The sequence below is a fragment of the Puntigrus tetrazona genome, chromosome 24 (genome assembly GCF_018831695.1).
Source record: "Puntigrus tetrazona isolate hp1 chromosome 24, ASM1883169v1, whole genome shotgun sequence".
In the NCBI taxonomy this organism is placed as follows: Eukaryota; Metazoa; Chordata; class Actinopteri; order Cypriniformes; family Cyprinidae; genus Puntigrus; species Puntigrus tetrazona.
The window spans coordinates 5,261,984-5,278,503 of NC_056722.1; the positions used below are offsets into that span (position 1 = coordinate 5,261,984).

General features: G+C 37.9%; 1 protein-coding gene and 1 long non-coding RNA gene across 2 annotated transcripts in view; both read right to left on the reverse strand.

Annotated features, from left to right (window-relative positions):
- acvr2ba (activin A receptor type 2Ba) overlaps positions 1-10,813 on the reverse strand; it is a 34,351-nt gene extending 23,538 nt beyond the window's left edge. The window contains exon 1 of the mRNA XM_043225597.1: positions 9,350-10,813. Coding sequence (XP_043081532.1) covers positions 9,350-9,401 — 52 coding nt within the window. The 5' untranslated portion in view covers positions 9,402-10,813. The remainder of the gene's footprint in view (positions 1-9,349) is intronic.
- A 2,159-nt stretch (positions 10,814-12,972) lies between these two features.
- LOC122329622 lies at positions 12,973-15,837 on the reverse strand. Its single transcript, XR_006247944.1, has 3 exons — positions 15,665-15,837; positions 14,225-14,430; positions 12,973-14,120 (listed from the first exon to the last, which is right to left on the reverse strand). It is a non-coding gene; the product is annotated as an uncharacterized LOC122329622 (long non-coding RNA).
- Between the last annotated feature and the right edge of the window lie 683 nt (positions 15,838-16,520).

The window sequence follows — 16,520 nt, forward strand, 5'->3', positions numbered from 1 at the left end:
GTCTCTAGATATCAGCGTGGGATATTTTTACTCTCTCTTTCAGGGCCGCTCGAGGCGGGAGAGAACAGCTGAGGGCCGCTGATGTCTGGCGACAGCTGGACGTCAAGATGGAGACGGAGAGGTCACGAGCGGAGCCTGGGAGTCAGGATTATCCTCACATTCCTCCATCTGGAGCGCCGAGCGAGCATCTGCCCCATCTCCATCTCAAAAACACACTAAATAACCCGCCGCCTCCAGAGGACTTCACTACACCACGTCACGGACCGGGAAAACGCTAACAAACGTACTCGCAGCGCCTTGAACGATGGAGAATCCCTCATCGGTGCTGATCAGGTGCTAGGATGACTAATCCGTCAAATCAATTATTATTGATAATTAAAATAAATCAACGGCAATTCTTATTATCGGTTAGCCCAACTCCAGAAGGACCAAATGTTGAATATTAACTAACTAAACTAAGTTTTAAAATTTAAAAGGTTTTTAATTAATAAATAAATAAATATATATTAAAATAAATAAATATATATTTATTTATATATTTTTTCTTTAGGAATTTTAAGTAATTTAAATTAAATTAACACTTACATTTATCAATTTTAGTGAATATTACCTATAGTATTAAATTAAATTAAATATCATCTAAAAGTACGTCTTTGCGGATATTTTAATATTTCTATTAATTCCATTAAATTTTATATTTAATTTAAATTGAATAAAGTTAAAGTTATTCTAGCTAGTCATTGGGCGATTAAAAATGTTTACGTTTTTTGCAAATGTTTTTTTTAGTGTTTTTTGAATATATTTGTTGTGTTTTTTTGTTACAAATGTTGAAAAATTAAATGAAAAAAATTAATGAAAAAAAAAATAAAATTTAAGTCGATGACCTAATAAATAAAAGTAAAACAATGAAAGCAGAAAAGTACACAAAATATCAACTGAAAAAAAATTTACTAGAACTTACAAAACATAGAAATAAGAGCCAATTAAAAACATTACAATAGCACAAATAATATTACTAAAAATAATCCCTAGTTCGTAAAATGAACAAAGATTATGTACAAAAAATAAAAATAAAATTTTTAAAAATGTTAAAAGCAACAACAAATTGATGTTTTGCACATTGCAATAACTAAAGGAAAATCTGCTGAACTTGAAATAAATCAAAACCCACAATGCACGCATTCTCACACAGACACACACAGACACACACAGACACACACACACAGACACACACACACAGACACACACAGACACAGACACACACAGACACACACAGACACACACAGACACACACAGACACACACACACACACACACACACACACACACACACACACACACACACACACACACACACACACACACACACACACACACACACACACACACACACACAGACACACACACACACACACACACACACACAGACACACACACACACACACACACACACACACACACACACACACACACACACACACAGACACACACGAATGAATGCATTGCTTTGGGAATCTACTGCACCGTTTTAGACTCAAAATACAATTAATATCCAGCATTACTAAACTAGCTGCACGGACACAATCAGAAGAGAGCAAACACTGGACTGAACTGATCAGAATTATTTAGTTTCTTAACTGATCAAGTCTGCAACATTACCACAGTTACTATTCTGTCGAAATAAAAAGGAAAAAATAAAAGAAAACAACAAAAACCGACAGATGACCACGCAGACAAAACAGAGCACAAAAGGTGTAAAACACGAGCTTGACTCAGAAGACTCAGACGGGGACCTCAGCGTGAGGCCAGATCTCAACAAACAGCACATCTGAGCACAGAGAGACTGAAACAAAGGCCAAGGGGGGCCGCTATAGGGCCCCGGCCCCGTCCACACCGACACAGACACAAAAAACACACCCAAAGAGCAGGGGCCATCAATCGTCCCGGACGGGGCCCCTGATTCTGGGCTTTTCTCTAGGGGCCAGGAATAAACACGGTCGATCGACAGAACACAGACATTCAGACATCAGCTCAAACGACCCGCTCCTGATCTTTTTAAATGCCTCAGAAATATTTCTGATTATTCTGTCTCCATATTGAAAACAGTGGTGTAATATTTCACCGTAAAGCCCTATGCATGTATTTTTCAGGATGCACGGGTGAACAGAAAGCTAGAGAGGACAAAATTCATTTCAAAAAAGAAATCTTTTGAAACATTATAAAACGATTTCACCGTCACTTTTGATCAATTTAATGCATCCTTGCTGAACAAAAGCATTCATTTCCTTCAGAAAAATTACACGCATTTATACGTTTATGCGCTTAAAATATGCATCCCTTCTCTTCAGGCAAACAGGCCAAAAAAGAAGAAAAATATAAAATATAGTCATATTAAATTATTTAGGAAATGCATAAACAGTGTGCATTTAACACGTAATATATATATATATATATATATATGTGTGTGTGTGTGTGATTTATATATATATATATATATATATATATATATATATATATATATATATATATATATATATATATATATATATATATATATATATATATATATATATATATATATATATATATATATATATATATATTTTTTTATCCATTTTAAAATTATATCTCCAAACGCAAGATTTATCCGCACATGTGCTGAAGGTATATTGCATGTGCATTTATTCAATATTTAGCCGATTTGAGCAATGCATCAGCATCCAACAATCAATACCCAACATGCCCTTCTGAGCTCGGCGCTTCAGAAACTGTCCTCTCCGTCACACCGTAAACACCACAGGACACTCGAGCTGAACTAAGAGCAACGTGAAGCGAGCGGTGAGGCCTGCAGAAGACCAGCGTCTCTGAACGGCATAAGAGTTACCCGTGCAGGTCAAGAGACGGCTCAATCAACACCTCTTAAGAAAATAATAGATTCTGGAAAAATACCAAACCTGGGAAAGTAGCCGAGACTCGCCACAATCACACAAGTGTAACGAAACACTTTATGGTGGCTATTTGCCCGTTAGATACACACACACACACACACACACACACACACACACACACACACACACACACAAAAAGCATAACATAAAGCACAATAAACGTTTATTGCATTGCCTACTTGTGTAGTCACGAGATGCTAGTTCTATTTTTTAAGTTAAATGAAGTTTCATCTGCAGATCTGCCGTCGTTTAGGGATCTGACGCAAAGCAGAGATTGGGTTTTCAGCAACAGCGGGGAAAAAAGAAAAGTGTCCATAAAACATCTGTGCATTTGTCCTTTTCTACTTTAAAAGAAAATGTGTATTCAAGGTTTTTAAGAGATCTAATATCTTGATCATTTCCATGATTTAAATATTTCTAAGAAGTGTTTGTCGTCAGTTGAAAGCGCGTAGGCTTTCTTGCATTACTCTGCTGTTCTGAATATACGTTCATTGGCATAAAATGGTTTTATATATATATATATATATATATATATATATATATATATATATATATATATATATATTTATTTATTTTAAATATATATAAAAATCGATTTTAAATATAAATACAAACCTAACATAAAAGTGTGTTTTCTTTATCTTTTAGTCCCTAAACACAAGAAAAAACAAAGCTGATAAATTACCCATAAAACAGCTTGGAAAAAGGACGTCCAAAAGTGTTCACATATCATATAAAAACATAAATCTGCCTAAAAAAAAACAGGTTTATTGCTTATAAATCCCAGGTTTGCTGTACTACTGCTTGACCAACGCTCAGGAGAGTACTAAAACTCAATGTGTGTAACCCGCAAGAAACATAAAACACAAATAAGTGATTATAAAAAAATTATAAACATATAAAGTCAAACAATAAAACAAGCTTTTACATCAAATAAAGCAATTTCTTTGTCATTTTTGTTCCCATCGATGGCTTTAATTGTTTAATATCTTCTCACCCATTCATCCATCATTCCTCGAAACCGTCTCCAAATTCAATACAAGCTCCTGAAAAAAAGTCTTAAATCCGCCCTTTTACGAACTTTAGACATTTAATATATACACAGGTTCAAATTAAAGATGAATGCATAGAATAAAGGTGTAAAAAAGTCTTGAACGCAGCGGGCTTTTCCATGATTACCAAAATAAAACATTCTCCAAAAAACACGAAGCAGATAGATGATTCACTAAAGACCTTGAAAAAACAAAGTTCACAAGCGCCGTCGAAGAATTGCATCCGCCACGAGCAAACAGCACTTAAACGCTGCTGACATGCCTTCAGAAAGAGGCTGGTTATCGACTGAACCTCTGGCACCATTATAGGTATTTGTCAAGTCCACGTCAAAACCGGCGCTCGCGTCACGTTTCAACAGAACACGATGAAGTCCGTCAGATTCAGAAACACACAACAAAGCCGTTTCTTGATCATTCTTCATCTCTGGCACGATCAACCGTTTCATCTGGTTACAGAATAAATCGTTTCCAAAGTTTCTGCAGTGAAGCCCAAGCTTTTAAACGAATCCGCCGGTGATTGAAACGAGGCCCAGAATGACTCGGTGCCGTGCATTGTGGGTAATAATCCGGACGAACAAAGACGTTCTGTCCGAGCGCAAGCGTTTTGATCTTCGCCCACCAGTATCTGCAACAGATTTAAAGTCGAAAGAAAACACACGCGTGAACTCAAGGAGGTCAATTATGGGCAATCTGAGCAAATCCCAGCATCCTCTCTGTTCTCATTCTAACATGAAGATCCCACTCGGCACAAGCGGTCAGCAAACGTTATATATGCATGCATGTGTGTATTTAGCTAATTTGCTAATTTGACCAATGCATCAGCATCCAACATTGCTTTTTGTGCAGAACCGATGCTCACTGAAGTCCGTTCGATACACGACGCGTTCTTGAAGTACTCTTCTCAACGTGAATACGGCCGTTTTATTGCTAACTGTCAAATACGCTCTAAAACCGAACACGAGCCGTCTTCGTAGCTCACGTAGCATTCAATTCAACTTAACAGCTAACTTCCAACGTGATTTTTCATTCGACTCGCTCCTGATTGGAAGAGTTGCATTCGAACTTTATTCACTTTTTTGGAAACAGGCTCATTCTCCAACTTCCTCAGAGTTCACAAAGTTACCATTTTTTAATCCGCTCAGCCGATCTCCGGTTCTGGCGATAGCACTTTTAGCATAGCTTAGCATAGATCGTTGAATCCAATTAGACCAGTAGCATCGCGTTCAGAAACGACCAAAGAGTTTAACTTTTTAATTTTCCACCGGTCTTAGTACTCGATGTAACTATAAAAGAGTCAAGTTTTAAATAGACAACATATCTAAAAAAAACATCCAAACTCTTTGGTCGTTTCTGAACGTGACGCTACTGGTCTAACTGGATTCAATGATCTATGCTAAGCTATGCTAAGTGCGCCATCGCCAGCCCTGGAGATCAGCTGAATACATTAAAAAAATTTTTTTTTTTTTAATGGTAAAACTAAGAAAAACCTTTCCATTGGTAGTTATGACAGATGATTGATTAACTACTCAATATTTAAAAGAGTTTTTGCAAAAACATCAAAAATCGAAAAGTTATCGTATCCTTCCGTGTTTTATTGCGTCACTTAGCTAGTATTTTTACTTATTTTTTTACCTAAATAAAACAACAACTGTAAAATACTTGGAATGCGCAACGATAACTTGATTTTTCAGCATTTTTAAAAACAGAATTATCCGTGTTTGCAAATAAACTCTTCCCTTGACCTTTTGTTTAATTATTGCCACTACTTAATGAGCGGTCTTCAACAAAAGTCCATTTCAGAGTGTATTCGTTCCGTTTAAATGCAATCATTTCATTTTATTCTACACAGTATAAAGTACGCAAGGAATTTAAGAGAAATGTACCATTTTCTATGCCTGCCAAGCAAATAATTATCAGTAAAAAGACAAAAATAAAATAAAAAATAAATAAAATGAATAAAACAAAAATACATAAAATATTTTGAAAAGTATTATAATTAAGCCTATAACAAATTTGTAAAAATTTAATTATTTTAAATTTATTAATCTCTGGATAAAAGAGTGTTTTAAATGACTAAAAATGTAAATTAATCAATTAAACCATTTAAAATGGAGTACAGAAAAGACACATAATTTGGTAAAGAATGTAATCTTTTAGGTGCACACCTAACTGGTCAAATACACGCAAAACTGTGTGGCGTTTATTCTTTTAGGTCATAATAAAAATAATAATAATCGGACGCATGAAAATACTCGCAAAATGGTAAACTGAATCCGTGCGACTCTTAAAGCGACGGCAGCGACGCTCTCGCTGAAAATACATATTCGATCGCCATATTGAAAGAAATCGTGTTAATGGCGATTACGATTTTTGCAGCCACGCCACTATATGAATCACTGTAGCGTAAACAAGAAAAACACGCACTGTTGCTTTAAATCCCAGCTGCTTCGAGCGACCCATCCCCCATTTCTCACAGACCCCAAAAAAATCTCTCTCTCTCTCTCTATGTGTATTCCTCTCTCGCTCGTCCAGCACAGCTTGCATCCATATCGAAGCATGCAAACAGCCATATTTCCCTCCGGATGATCCGCTCTACAGCGCCGACGGACTACTAGCCTGTACGGTGGCCATTTCAGTCCAGAGAGGAATTCCAGTCCCCCTCCCCCCATCCAGCCAGAAACACACACACACACACACACACAAAGCAACAGATATGAGCAGCAAACGGAGCATCAGGGTAATCTGTTTCCACCAATGGATGGCTGTTTAAGCGCCACACCGCCCTGCTTTTCTTTTTACGGCTCCGTCCGCTCCGCCGGGGAATCTTGGAATGCTCTACGAGAAGACTATTACACAACACACACACACACACACACCACAGCCAAAACATCAGGCTTTACGAGTCCTCACGGCATCGCTCGAGCGTTCAACAACCCACAGTTCACCTTCAAACCAGGAGCAGAAGAGAGGAAACCGAGGGACTGTTTGCAGCGTGACGCCGTTTCCAGGACTATTAAACAATTTGACCACAATTCTTATGATTGCAATGCAAAAAAATTAAAATAAAAATTAGCTTGAAATCAGTAGGACGTATTAAGAAATGCTGTGCATGAGGAAAAATTAAGGGTTATGATTTATTACATTTTATTACAAATAGACGATTATTACAAAAATTCTCAGGATTATAACGCGAAAAAATGCAAAAGAAGTTATATTTTGAATTTAAAAAAAAAATAAAAATATGAAGGGATATTTTTTCCATCACCATTAAATAAAATAGTAAAACTTCCCTTTATTGAAATGCAAAAAATTAATAATGTGTGCAATATATTTTGATATATATTTATTTTTGACTCATTTTAGCTGGAAACCAGATAGAATAATTAAGAAACGCTACTTAAGATTATATTAGTTCTAACGTGACAATTAAACAACATTTTCTTTAAATTCCCACGATTATGATGCCAAAAAAAATAAATAAATGGGACCCATTTTAACTTGGAGCCAGAAGACGAATCGAAGGGATATTTGAATTATTTTTTTTTTTGCATTGACTATTTTCATGACCATTAAACAACATTTTATCAAATGCCTCTTGAAATGCAATGCAATGCAAAAAAAGAAGAAGAATGGGAATCAAAAATCGCGTGCATCGTCACTGGCTGATTTTTAGCTTGAAACCAGATTTAAGAAATACGTTTTTGAAAGTGAAGGGCTATTACGCTCGTCTTCTAGCGTGGCGTTATTTCTTACGACTAAGCTTTCCAACAAAAGTGCCATTTTCTTCAGGATCACCAAACCCATCTTACCCACACAGAACGCTTTTTCTAATGAATTAAAAGCCAATGAATGCCACTATGAGCTACGCTAACTTCACAAATCAGTATCTAGTGGTCAAACAGAAGCGTTTATTTTCACCGAAACCACTTCGACGCAGCAGCTGACGTTTCCAATGAACACACACGACCATTCAGACTTAACCACGACACGAATTGCTCTGGTTTTCCATAAAGTTCACTCAAAACCCAACAACGTCTTGCTGAGTTCTTACAGCGCCGTGCATCCGACGCCCTCGACCTTCAGAAGAACACTTTCCCCGGTAAAGTCCAGGGAGTCACCGAAGAAAACAACGACTCTGCCGACCCCAAAAACATCCGACGCAATTTCCAGCAACGTCTTTTCCCTGCAAACCAACGCTGTGAGGTTCAGGAGGAAAAAACCCCAACCCTGACCAGTCGTTGTCCTTCACGTGAACCTGGTTAACCAAAGAAGGCTTGATGGGAACTCAAAGACGCATTAGATCCAATAAAAAGCCCAAAAATAAAGAGATGGATATATCCTTCATTACACATCGGGGTCTGTTCAGACACAAAAATACAGAAAGAACGCACAAAAAGATGAAGCCAATTACGAAAACCAAGACATCTGTGGCAAAACACAAAACAAGAGTTCATGCATGTACGTTTTGACTGTATTGGCAGAAATAAATATACAGGTTTCATAACCGCTTGAGCAATCCAATCGAATTCAATTCAATTTTTAGAATATGCATTCTCATAAATACCACGCAGCAACATTTCCAAATAAAAACTCAAAAAAAAAAAAAGAACATTTTCGATGGATTTCATCCAAAATCCCATTTCTGCTTGAACAAAACAAATGCATGTTAGCGTCTAAAACTTTAAAATCGTTTCACAATGACCACGTTTAGACTTAAAAGACCTTCTCCGGGTCCAAAGATATTCTTAATGAGAACCCAGCTTACAGATTTTGAATGCATTATGAAATATATACATAAAAGCATAATTATCTAACCCAAAAAGGCCATCTCCGATGCTAAAACGCTGGGAAGTCCGTCCTGAAACGAAAGCCTATCTGTGATTAATATTTGCTGGGGGTTGCTCGTCAAAGTGCACGGCGATATTAAACGTTATTTAATGTGAATCGAGCACGATATTGAGCCGTATAGATCCACCCCTCCCCCAAAGCCCTCCAACACAACAAAGCCACAGCAAACACACTCTTTACTGCATGCACTAGACTTTATCAACATCTCTGCCTCTGCCGCGCTCACGAGAGGAACGAAGCCCGAAAGACAGCCGCACGAGCCGTTTAAACGCGGGTGCGAGCGCGCACGACTCGATTCATGAATGCAACTCGTTTACAAACCCTCGGACCGAAGCCGCTCGGGCTGACAACAGAGTAGTATTTGTAGTTATGAATGAACGCGAGCGCTTCACTCGCCCGCGTCCACGAAAGGGGATTTTTTCCCCCCCAAACGCGTTTCGCGAGCGTTCACACGAGCAGGAAAACCCTGGAAGTCTCGCCAGAGGAACAGCAGAGCTCTTACCTGCACTGAAAGTTCCCAGAAGAAGTGCAAAAGTCGGCCAGGAAGCGAACATATTCCTCTAGTGACACAAAAACACTCCGGGTTTTCTCCTTTTCAGCGTCCTCTGCTTTGCGCGCATTTAAAACGACCGGGGGGACGCACGCACACATACGCGCGCACACAAACACACACACACACACACACAGAGGCGCGCGCGCGCGCACGAGCCCGAGTGACCGTCGGCCTGATGTCCACCCCACCGATCGGGCTTAATCAAACTTTAACACATGCACGGATCCATCAGGAAAAGCGCCTATTCCGACGGAAACGCCTCCCGGTGCGGAGCGGCCGGCGATCTCCGGGCGAATCCCGTTCGCGCGCGAAGCTTTCCCCGTGCAAGAGCGAGAATGGCCGGACGGGGTTCGATTCTGACACGCACGGAACTGAACTGAGTCCAAAATGGCTTCGGAGAGCGAAGCGCAGCCAGCAGGGAAACCAATTTTCCAATTCTACTAAGGCGAAGCCTCGGCTCGTGAATATTAAGCGCGCGGCGTGACGCCGGCGCGGCGGAGCGCTCCGATTGGCCGGGCCTGCGGCTCATGAATATTAAATCGCTTGCGCGACTGGAGGCTCCCGGAAGGTCGCGGAGGAACGTCAGCACGGCCTAATTAATATTCAGGAGGCGGGGCCTCGCCGTAGTAGGATTGGGAATTTCGCAGCAGGGAAACCCGGATGTTGAAACACAAAGAGAGAAATGCAAAGCCTTTGAGCCCATATGCTCAGACCACACGATTTACACAAATACACACACAGCACGACTGTTTTAAAGCCAGCACTGCGGTATTTTGGTGCAAATGTGCACAGGAAAGTACTTCGTTTGTTACTGAAACGGTTGTGTTTTTTGTTATGCTGAGTGCTGCTTGTTACTGCTTTGATTTGGGTCGAACCCCACTGATGGACTTCATTGGATGTCAGTCATTGAGATTGTGACCGGTCGGACTGAAGGCCTTCTGGAAGATGGTCCAGAATAAAGAATGCACAGAAGCCCTTATTTTTAAAGAGACAGCGCACAAAAATGAAATTGCTGTCATTTGTCCCGGGGTTGCTCCAAACCCCTATGATTCTATGAAAGCCAATGGCTGCTAGCATGTGCATATAAAAGCCATGCATGTCGGTTAAAGCTGCAAACGTATACGGACGAAATACTAACCAGAAATACAACAAAAGGGAGAAATGCCATATCCCATGAAATAAGTACACTTTAAAATCGGCTCGTTCTGTGGCTGTCTGTGGAGAAGTGAGATAATATTTCAAGATTTTTGTACAGGACCGTCGGAGATAAGAGCATCAGATGAGCATGTATAGTTTTTAAATCAAAATAAAACATATAAATGTGTACATATGCACTTAACCTTCACTTACTCTACTTTCTCATGTCAAGTGACTGTGTGTGACTTCAAGACTACTTTATACATCACTTAAGGACACTTCTGACTGCGTAAAATCTTTTATGTGTAATGTTTTATCGGTATCTCATGATTGCTTTCCTAACCCTTGAGATAAAAACATCTATAAACGATTCTTTGTCACGAAAAAACAAACTAAAACTACAAGAAAGAAAAAATGTGGGCTATATTTCAGCCGCTATTTAAGATTGCTAGAACGATTTATTAGGATCACAGCTAAATAATGAGAAAATAAAACAGATCTGTCTCTCTTTCATGAGTTTTTGAGTTTTAAATGAAGTACGCTGCCAATCAAAAGTTATGCAATTATTTTAATAGTGAGAGAATATGAAGAAGATTTTGACGCAGTTCGTTTATTTGCCACAAAGAAATTTTTAAATAATAAAAACAATCATTTAAAATGAGCAAAAGTAATGTTGTGCGATAAATATAATTTATTATGTATTTTAAAATACATTTTCGATATATTTGCATAGCTATTAACCGAAACGAACATTAAGAAACATTACAAATGTCCCCAGAAATAAAAAGTCAACCGATATAAAATAATAAATATTTTGATGCTAGTTACCCGCCAGGGCAACAATTCTCGTTTGTGTAATGAAATTATTTGCGCGGTAATTATAGAAATGTTATTTGAAAACTAACAGACGTGACAAAAGCTGAAAATTGCAAAAACTTTAATTTAAAAAAAAAAACTTTTTGACATTTTTTTAAAAAAGTAAAAAAAAAAAAGCACAACTATTAACACTGAAATTTAAATTAATAAAAAAAAAAATGAAAAATATAAAAGGACAGAATATCCACGTAACAAACAGCTAAATTATTATATTATTATACTATTTAACATTTGATCAATTGCATGCACCCTTGAGAGGATTGGAAAAAAGCAAATGTTGTAAACTCCTGAATGTATTTAGTAGAGTTTGTGTAGCTTCACAATCCCAGGCGTTTGCTTCTGTGACATTTTTCTGCACGAAAGATGAAATTAATGGGAAAAAGCGCAGGATGGGATTTCTTTCTTGATCACGTGACCCGGGAAACGAAATTGCTGCCACATTTCCAGGCTTCTAAAACACTTCTCACGCAGGAGAAGAGAGTCTGGTGTTCTTAATTAGCCCGGGTGCTAAGTTTCGGTTGAGTCGTCCTGTCAGTCGAGTCGATGAAAGCCGGCCGGGTTTTTTTTCAAGGGCACTAAATCTCCGAATGAGACGTTAATGGAATCTGGCCTGATGAAAAAAAACAAAAAAAAAACCAACTCCTGAAAGACACGTAAAAACAGGTGTAAAACTGGTTTCCATGACGACGCCAACCTGAAGTCATTCTTCAGACTCAACAGATGCTGAACACAACATCAAATGCTAATAGCTGTTTTTAGCATTTTATAATAAATGGTCCAAACATTAATATGTAAACATTATTTCACGGATTAATCAAAGAGAATCAGCGTAAATCTGGTAAACAACTAACTAATCATAAAAAGATCAACTCTCTCTCTCTCTCTCTCTCTCTCTCTCTATATATATATATATATATATATATGTAAACACTGATATCTAACTGTCTTTCTTGTGACAGAAAAACTCTTTGATTTTTCTTTGTCTTGACAACTTTGAGTTCAACATCTGAATGTTCAGTAAATGCCAGCAGATCTTGTATTTGTTTATGAAATATACACTAATACCTTTAAAAATGTAATTAAATAATGCTCATGCTCATATATATATATATATATATATTAGAATGATTTCTGAAGGATCAGGTCACACTGAAGACCGGAGCAATAATTCGGACAATTCATCTGTCAATCACTGAAGATGTGAAGACAGAAAATGGCTATTTCTTCTACAATTTCAATAGCATTTAACATTTTTCTGTGTTTTAATCAAATAAACTATTTTACCGAATAAATCTTCCGTATAATCACGTAGCAAAGCACTGCCTTTGTACTTTTGACTGAATTGCCTGGCTGTTGTTGTTTAATAATTGTTATTATTTAAATAATATTTTATAAATAACAGTAGTAACTGCGTGTGTTCAGTTTAATTGTTCCGCCATTAGATGGCGTCAAAAAACAGTTTTATGAGCCAGCGGCTAAGACTTTTAATTTGAAAAATACTAAAGCGCGGTTTTGAACAAGGAAGATGTTTTTTTTATTTTCAACAAAAGCTTGTACGCAGCAACCAACTGTCATCAGAAATTACTCACAGATGAAGGTAATCATCACTTTCTCATGATACTCTACTATACACTGCTTTTACTAAAAGTTATACAAGTTTTTAATGACGTTTCTTCGTTACTAGTTTTAAAGTGACGGTTTGAAATTAGTAACGCTTGGGCTCAGCTGTTAACGGTCAGCTTTAGATTTGAATTTTTGGCGGGAGGAAGTAGTTCACGCAAAAGAGGGTTTTAAATTCACCCTATCTGCCCTAAATAGTATTGAAAATTACTACACACTAGGTCGTTTTTTAATGTGTTTAAAATTTAATTACTTAAATGTCCAATTAATTATGGCCTAATCCTGGCTCAGGCCAAGCCCTGGCCTTAAATTCAGGAGCCACAGAAATCGACAGGATGTACATAAATATCAAAGCAGTGGCCATTCATCTGTCCTTCATCATCCCTCACACACACAGCCCTCAGGAACTAAAACACCAACAGCCTGTAGATAATAGTAACCCACTGGCACATTTGTAAATAAAACCTTTAAAACAGTAGTGTTAAAAACAGTACTCTTCCAAAACATTAAGATGAACAGGTGACACAGGTGAGCAGCTCACACACACAAATAAAGGTGAATTGCATGGTTTATGATTAAACGCATTACAAAAAACACACTGGAACACAAAGCGCTGAAGAGGGCCAGAGCTGCAGAATGTGCATAATGAAAGGGATTAATTGATTGTGAACACAATTCCTCGGATACACGTAAAAAGTACAGACACACAACTGGTTTTTACTGTCTATATGAGGATTCATGACATTTGTTCTGACGTCTTTTTTCACCGACACACATTCAGCTGCAGTATTAATTTCATGAAGAGAAAAGAAGACAGTCTCCAAACCTCATTATTACCGATTATCACGGAGCTCAAAGTTCTGTTCTGATTCATCAACACAGTTCCACTCGGCATCCCCTAGAAACGTTAAACCCAGGATAGAGTGTCTGAGTGAATGTGGTCTGGACTGTGTGGATGAGGTTCATTGTGTCCGAGACGCTGTAGAAGGACAGAGTTCCTGCACTGTGATTCACAAACACTCCTATTCTTCTGCTGATGGACTTCACAGGGAGATCGGTCCATATCTTATTGAATCCAAAAGAGCATCTGGAGGAAGAGCAGAACAAACTCCAGGACTGATCATTAGAGCCAAACAAACACTTCCTCTTTTCTTTCCTGCTGATGCTCTTATATGACACTTATATACGTACACCACGCTCACCAGAACTCCACTCCAGCTCCCAGTAACAGCGTCCACACACGCTCTCTCTACACAACACCTGACACACACTTTCAGATCTGTCTGGATGATCAGGATACGGTTGATCTACTCTGGTGCCAGCAATCACTTTGTTGCTATCAGACAGACGGAGATGTTTATGTGCTGTGTTCGGATCCAGAGTGAATTGATGGGAATCTGATGGAGATAAAATAAGAATGCGGAATTATGTTTGATCTTAATTTGTTTTTGCTGATCTTAGGATTTAATAATTCTGCAAAACGCAGCTCCTGCTAACTAATAACGAAATTCAAGCAATTAATTTGGCTTTGACACTCTTTAATAGGGCATGAACGAGCCTCAGTTCAAATGGCAAGTAAACCCATCTTATATTTCGCTTTACTACTGTAGTAGGAAATTAACGCACATCAAGTTAGTCTATTTTATAAGGTATTCCTATAGAGCAGTATAACCTGCAAAAATGTTTCAATAGCTTGTACGCAATGCCACATAACAATACATTCAGAGTCCGTACGCTCATTAGCAATAACTATAAACTGGAGCATTTTGCTAAATCTAATGTGCTATTGATTAGACGATAAGACAAAATGCAAGGAGCTAACTCAAAAAACTGCATGTTACTAAGGAAGAAAACAGATTAGATGAGTGGAAGACAAATTTATGACATGCACTGAGATGACGTCCAAGCTACACTCCAGATTATGCTGACGTGGTTATGATCCATGATGTTGACACAGATTCTGTGATTACATAGATTATTTGTGATTATATATTTCTCAAGTTGAAAAAGACATTTAGTTCCCACTTTAGAGGTATCGTGGTTCCCAGGATTTCTACAAGATGGATTAAAATGCTGACAAAGAAAAGAAAAGGAGAGACCTAAACACACCAGTAAGACAGGTCTCAAAAAAGTTGGCATGGGGCAACAAAGGGCTGAAAAAGCAAAAGATTTGGAAAGAGTTTCAGCTGGGAGAACATCTAGTAACTAAAGTTAATTGACTTTAGGTTTGTAATATTATTAACTATAAAAGAAAGTTAAGTCTCTCAAATCTTTGAAAAATGCGTAAAAACATTGTGGAATATTTTAAAAACAACGTTCCTCCGTGTCAGTTTGCAAAGGCTTTGCAAATCTTATCATCTGCCGGGAAAAACAAAATCAAAAGATTCAGAGAAACTGGTGAAAACTAGTAGTTTATTATGTGGCACCTAAAAATAATCTGGCACCAAATTTTCTTTCTTATTGGAGCCAGTGGCTTCTTGCTTGATTATTTTTTCTTTTGTTGTTGTTGTTGTCTGGAGCCCTGCATCAGTGTCTCAGTAGATGACAGATAACCTTAAACCACCATTTACTTCATCAATTATTAAACTTTCTTTACCGTAAACAAGAAGAACATGCTTGTTTTTGACTTACATTTTAGGATGTTGTTCTTGATCCTGGTGATAGTGACTGTGGAAATTAAATGAGTTATTCTCACGATCCTGCATCCATTCCTAAGACATTTCTAATATGATGTTCTCCATGATATGTGATGATGGACTCTTTCTTATCTTGAATCTCCAGGACTTCTCCAAGACCTCTGTCTGAGATATTCTGAGCTGCTCTTTGCAGGAATCCTCCAGTTTTTGTTTCAGCTGCAGAAATATCATTAAAAGAGATGAGAGAACTGAGGAATTTACGTCTGTATCAGTGCTGAGAGAGACTGCAAACTCTACAAAAGACAGATATGTGCATGCGGAACATCAGATTTGTGCTCTTGAAAATTCGAATCCAACACTTTATAAACTTCATTCTTCTGATATTCATTCTCAAATTAAAGCTAAATATTCAGCAACTTTTTTTCAGTAAAACGGTAAAGAAAGTTATAAGCTGAAACCGTGGTCCTTGGTGCTTCATAAAATGAAAGTCATCAGCTTTCCATCTTTTGAGAATAAAAAAATTAAATCAAGGAGCACAATATTAATATCTGTGCCTACGTTCCTCCAACAGTCACTGAACTGAGGAAACGGTTCAGCTCGAACCTAAGACAGATATGTGCATGTGTTGCAAAATGAATTTGTGAACTCCCATTGAAAAAAAACTGTCCAAAAGAATTGATGGTGTTTGGTTTTACGTTCTCGGTATTCCCTTGCCCTTTTTCAGTTCCCCTTTTTGTTCCTTTCACTACTGATTAACTCCTCCCCCTTGTCATCTCGAGTATTTAATGTCCCGTTTGTCATTCCGTCTCTGCTGAGTATATGATCTGGTAATACACATTGGTATTGTGTTT